At 48.9% G+C, this 6,078-nt stretch overlaps 1 protein-coding gene across 1 annotated transcript; it reads right to left on the reverse strand.

Moving 5' to 3' along the window:
- Window positions 1–232: 232 nt before the first annotated feature.
- Window positions 233–4,764, reverse strand: LOC119570575 (uncharacterized protein DDB_G0271670-like). Its single transcript, XM_037918256.1, has 4 exons — window positions 4,714–4,764; window positions 1,719–2,284; window positions 1,325–1,520; window positions 233–1,237 (listed from the first exon to the last, which is right to left on the reverse strand). Exons 1-4 carry the CDS (start codon window positions 4,762–4,764, stop codon window positions 233–235), a joined length of 1,818 nt encoding a protein of 605 aa, XP_037774184.1.
- Between the last annotated feature and the right edge of the window lie 1,314 nt (window positions 4,765–6,078).

A 6,078-nucleotide genomic window follows, 5' to 3' on the forward strand; every position in this document is an offset into this window, starting at 1 on the left:
AAAAAAAAATTTAAAGGATAAAATAAAATAAAAAAAAAATCCCCCAAAAAACATATAAAATTTCATTACAAAAATCTCCCCCCCCCAAAAAAAAAATAAAAATCAAAAATTTATTATAAAAACCTTAAAATTTCTTCCCCAAAATTTTTATTACACAAAAAAATATCTCAAAAATTTATTATAAAAACCTTAAAATTTCTTCCCCAAAATTTTTATTACACAAAAAAAAATCTCAAAAATTTATCAATGGCGGCGGAAGCTGGAATTCTGACGGCGCTCTGATGGCCACGTTTTGAAGGTGATTTCCGCCGAGCCTGTCAAGTCTGTCAAGTCTATCGCTGTCAAGTCTGTCAAATCTATCGTCGTCAAATCTATCGTTGTCAAATCGATCGTCATCGAACCTGTCAAAGCGATCATCATCAAATCTATCGTCATCAAAGCGATCATCATCGAACCTGTCAAATCTATCGTCGTCAAATCTATCGTCATCGAACCTGTCAAATCGATCGTCATCAAAGCGATCATCGTCGAACCTGTCAAACACTTGACCGCTTGACACTCCCAGAGACAGCCCGGGAATTCTCCTTGACGGAACAGAAACCGGTTGCCCGATTTGGGGATTACTGGGTCTTGACAGCGGCTGGGTCGGTCTTGACAGCGATTGGATGGGTCTTGACGTGACTTGAGATGGTCTTGACAGCGCTTGAATGGGTCTTGACGTGACTTGAGATTGTCTTGACAGCGGCTGAGACGGTCTTGACGTGACTTGACTGGGTCTTGACAGCGGCTGAGTCGGTCTTGACGTGACCTGAGATTGTCTTGACAGCGCCTGAGACGGTCTTGACGTGACCTGACTGGGTCTTGACGGCTTTGAACGGACGCCGAACGCCCGGAGTCTTGCGGATTCTATCTCCGCAGCGTCTTGACCCTGATTGGCTGATGGCAGAGGTTGTCCCTGTCTCTGATTGGTTACTGGGCGAGCTGTTACCTGATTGGCTGAGGGCAGGGGCGGCCATGACCCTGATTGGCTGATGGCAGAGGTTGTCCCTGTCTCTGATTGGTTACTGGACGAGCTGGTACTTGATTGGCTGAGGGCAGAGGGCGGCCTTGACCCTGATTGGTTACTGGACGAGCTGGTACTTGATTGGCTGAAGGTAGAGGTTGTCCTTGTCTCTGATTGGTTGTTGTGGTCCGTGCTGTAGCCTGATTGGCAAATGGGGAAGGGCGCGGGGTGACTCTATTGGATGAAAAGTGCCCCTGTCTCTGGTTGGTTGTTGCTGGTTGAACTGTTCCCTGATTGGCTGCAGGAAGAGGGCGTCCTTGCCTCTGATTCGTTGTCACTGGACGGGATGTCACCTGATTGGCTGATGGAAGAGGACGTCCTTGCCTCTGATTCGTTGTCACTGGACGAGCTGTCACCTGATTGGCTGCAGGAAGAGGCTGTCCTTGTCTCTGATTGGTTACTGGACGAGCTGTTACCTGATTGGCTGATGGTAAGGGTCTTCCTCTTCCCTGATTGGCTGTGGTGACAGAGGGCGGGGCTTGGGTCAGGGGCCGTTTGGAAACAGTGACCCTCGTGGGTTTTCTTGAAGGAGAAGGAGAGGAAGAAGGAGACGAAGAGGAAGAAGGAGACGAAGAGGAAGAAGGAAGAGGAGGAGGAAGAAGGAGAGGAAGAGGAAGAGAAAGATGAAGATGAAGAACCGGGAGATGAAGGTGACGTTCCAGAGAATGGTAGACCGGAAGAACCGGCGTTCTGAGAACCAAAGTTTCTAGTCGAACCAGAACCAGTAGACCCAAGGTTCGAATTCCTAGTCGAACCCGAGCCAGAGAAGGATCGAGGACCGGAATTCCTAGACGCACCAGCGAAGGATCCAGTACTCGTAGGACCCGAACCCACAGAGGATCCAAGGTTCGAAGTCCTAGTCGAGCCCGAACCAGCGAAGGATCCAGAACCAGAGGACGCACGACCGGAATTCCTACTCGAACCCGAGCCAGCGAAGGATCCAGGACGCGTAGCGCCCGAACCCGCGAAGGATCCAGAAGATCCCGTAGGCCTAGAATTCGAACCCCCAGACCTAGAGTTCGAACCCCCAGACCTAGAGTTCGAACCCGCAGCAGCCGCCACCCTGCCCAGCTCCCCGTTGACCCCAAAGTGGGCGGATGAAGCGGAGCAGTCCACGTTGTACCACCAGTCGCAGACCAGCCGCTCCTGGTGGAAGACCGTGCCGTTGGGACACAGGAAGCTGTCCTTGTCGCGTCCGTTGGAGTGGCAGATGTGGAAGACCTGGAATTGATGAAGAAATTCGTTTGAGATTTCATTGGAATTACATACCGTTAGTTAGATAACGTTAGTTAGATAATGTTAATTAGATAACGTTAGTTAGATAACGTTAGTTACATAACGTTAATTAGATAACGTTAGTTAGATAACGTTAGTTAGATAACGTTAGTTAGATAACGTTAGTTAGATAACGTTAGTTAGATAACGTTAATTAGATAACGTTAGTTAGATAACGTTAGTTAGATAACGTTAAATAGATAACGTTAGTTAGATAACGTTAGTTAGATAACGTTAGTTAGATAACGTTAGTTAGATAACGTTAGTCAGATAACGTTAGTCAGATAACGTTAGTTAGTTAACGTTAGTCAGATAACGTTAGTAGATAACGTTAGTTAGTAACGTTAGTTAGATAACGTTAGTTAGATAACGTTAGTTAGATAACGTTAGTTAGATAACGTTAGTTAGATAACGTTAGTTAGATAACGTTAGTCAGATAACGTTAGTTAGATAACGTTAGTTAGATAACGTTAGTTAGATAACGTTAGTTAGAGGAAGCTGTCCTTGTCGCGTCCGTTGGAGTGGCAGATGTGGAAAACCTGGAATTAGTGAGGAATTAGTAGCAAGAATTAATTGGAATTAATTAAGTTGGAGTTCATTCCTTTGTTATTAACATCATATTAACATTATTGTTAATATGGTTGTTAATATCGTGTAGATATATATTATGAACACGTTAATATCCTATTATTACATTAAATATCATGTTGATATCATGCTGATATCATGTTGATATATATCATTATCATGTTAATATCATAATATCATCTTAATATCATGTTGATAAATATCATTAACATGTTAATATCATATCATGTCAGTGGGTGGGTGCTTCATGCTCAGGGTGATGTGAAACGATGGTGTGGTAGCCTAGATAGTGTTAAGTGCTTGCATGCCTTCTCGCTTGCAGTTGCCACCGCTGGCTAGCCTAGTGCGAAAAAGGGAGCAGCTTTTGCATAAGTCTCCCCTGCCAGGTCACAGCCTCTCCATCATCAAGACTTCTGCAGTGCCTCCTCGTGGCCACCCATGGGTAACTGGGCACCTTGCGGTCCCGGGCTAAATCTGTGGGGGATCTCGGAGCAGCAGGAGGCCCCAGAGGTATGGAGTTATGGCCCACTGGCGTGTGGACACACTCTGGCTCCTTATCAACTCCTGCCCCCTAGCCACCCGGGGGTATTGGGGCAGCTCAGGGAAGGTGGGCCTTGCCAGCCCTCCTCCCCCCCCGGAAAACTTACTAGCAATGCCAAAAATAAGGGAGGGGGAGGGGTGCTGTCCCTCCCACCCAACAAGCGAGGCAGGCTGTGGGTCCCGTTGGGAGGGTAAATGTTGGGGCGCAGGATAGGAACAAGAGTTACTTGTCCCGCCTGCGCCCTGGCAGGCGCCAACCACCATGAAGCTTGCGTGGCAAAATCCTCGGGAACCCCAAAGGCGGACGGAGGGCCCCACAGTCTGCTGACCCCCTTTATTTGGGGCAGTGTCAGTGGGAGTGGCAGAGGTGGCGTGCATCTGAGTGACCGCCCAAGGTTTAACCTCAGGTGAGGTATCCGGGTAGGCACTTGGAACATCCGGTCCTTGCGGCAGGATGAGCGGTTACCTCTGCTATCGAGGGAAATTGAAGCGACTGGGAGTTGAGGTGAAAAAACCTGGCAGTGGGTCCTGACTGGGTCTGACTGGGTGGGTACACTTGCTACTGGTTGGGCCGCGGCGATGGTCATCACCTCCAGTGTATAGCCATAGCTATCTCCAGCCAACTTCAGCCCTCGGTAGGTGAGGTGACACCGGTCGATGAGCATATTATGGTACTGAGACTGAAGCATGCCTTTGGCTTCATGTCTCTTATTGCTGTATACGCTCCTACTGATGTTTGCAAACTCGATGATGAAAGAGCCGTTTTACGCCTAACTCTCATCCGTGGCAGACAATTGCCCCCGGCGAGATATTCGGGTTGTTCTGGGCGACTTCAATGCGGTATCCAGCTGTGACCGAGCTGGCTACAAGATGTCTGTCGGCCCCCATGGCTCGGGAGCTGATCCCTGCAGCGAGAACAGCCTCCTTCTCCGGAGTCCCAGAGAATGAGGATCTCTGGCTCTTGTTATCAACACTCCAACCCACATCACTGGACATGGTATAGGGATACGGGTACAGTGGCCAAGGAGATCGACCACATTCTTATTAGCACGCAATGGAGGATCCTTCAGAACTGTAAAGGTTACTGGAGTGCCGAGTTCTGTGGCACTGACCATAGGCTGGTTGTGGTTACCCTGCAGGTCCACTTCAAAACTCCCCATCCCTCCAGTGGCCACCCTAAGGTGTTTCACTTGGACAGACTGAGGGAGGAGGAGTGTGCCCTTGGGTTCGCCATGGCAGTCTCTGACCGATTCACAGAACTTGACAACCGAGGCAGAATTCCATATCCCTGGAGACATTGGTGGCCACTGAAGTGTGTCGCATGCTTTTTGGTGCATAGGGCTCAGTCACTGCTGAGAAGGGACAGGGAACAGTTCATCAGGAATCTTGCTGAGGAAGTTGAAGGCCATGTCTTGGTAAATGACCTTCACCCTTCCTACCAACCCCTGAGAAAGCTGAACTCTAAAACCTCCTCGCAGATGACTGCAGTCCACTCAGTGGATAGACGACAGAGCATCTCAGATCGTGCTGAGTATTTTGAGCAGCTGTACCAGGTAGCTTGGATACAAGCGGTATCACAGTACCAGACCCACCCATCAGTGAGGAACCTCCTACCCTAACTGAGGTTAGGATGGCACTTCGAGTAATTGTGGAACACTGTCGTGAGTTTGGTTGTGGGTTGCTTGCAGCCTACATCGACCTCAAGAAGGCGTTTGACTCGGTGCATCGAGAATCGCAATGGGAGATCCTGAGACTCGGAGGAATTCCAACACAGATTATTGGCCTAATAGCAAGCCTCTATACCAGTGCTGAAAGTGCTGTAAAATGTGGTGGTGGTCTGTCGAACTTCTTCCCTGTTAATTCAGGGGTGAGGCAAGGCTGTGTCCTTACACCAACACTTTTCAACACTTTCCAAAGTCAGTGTGGAGCAACACTAGGCAATATCAAGCTCTCAGACCTTGACTTTGCCGATGATGATGCTATCCTATCTGAGTCCCTGGAGTCACTGGTAGCGGATCTTGATGCATTTAGCAATGAGGCAAAGCCCTTAGGCCTGAAGGTCTCCTGGACCAAGACCAAGATTCAGGAATTTGGGGCCTGTTAGGTCCATGCTTGCAGTGAGGATGTTGAATTACAGAGAGCTTTGGATACCTTGGTAGTATAGTCCATACTTCTGGGCTGCCAGACCAAGAAGTCAATAGATGGATTGGTCTGGCAACAGGAGCCATGAACTCGATCAACAAGAGCATTTGGAGTTGTCGGTACCTATGCAGAAGGACCAAGCTGCGTGTCTTCAAGGCTTTGATACTGTCAATTTTGCTCTATGGAAGCGAAACCTGGACGCTATTTAGTGTCTTGGAGTCTCGCCTTGATGCCTTTTGTAACAAGTCCCTTCGCCGGATCATGGGGTACAGTTGGCAGGACCACGTATCCAACCAGCAGTTACACCGTGAGACTGGCATGGGACCTGCTACTTGCATAATCCGGGATCGCCAACTCAGGCTATGTGGCCACCTAGCTCGCCTCCCTATGGACGACCCTGCCCATCAGGTTGTCTCTCTGCAAGACAACCCTGGGTGGAGGAAGCCTGTGGGAACGACGCCCAGGATGGA

Source organism: Penaeus monodon, unplaced genomic scaffold (genome assembly GCF_015228065.2).
Source record: "Penaeus monodon isolate SGIC_2016 unplaced genomic scaffold, NSTDA_Pmon_1 PmonScaffold_3197, whole genome shotgun sequence".
Lineage (NCBI taxonomy): Eukaryota > Metazoa > Arthropoda > Malacostraca > Decapoda > Penaeidae > Penaeus > Penaeus monodon.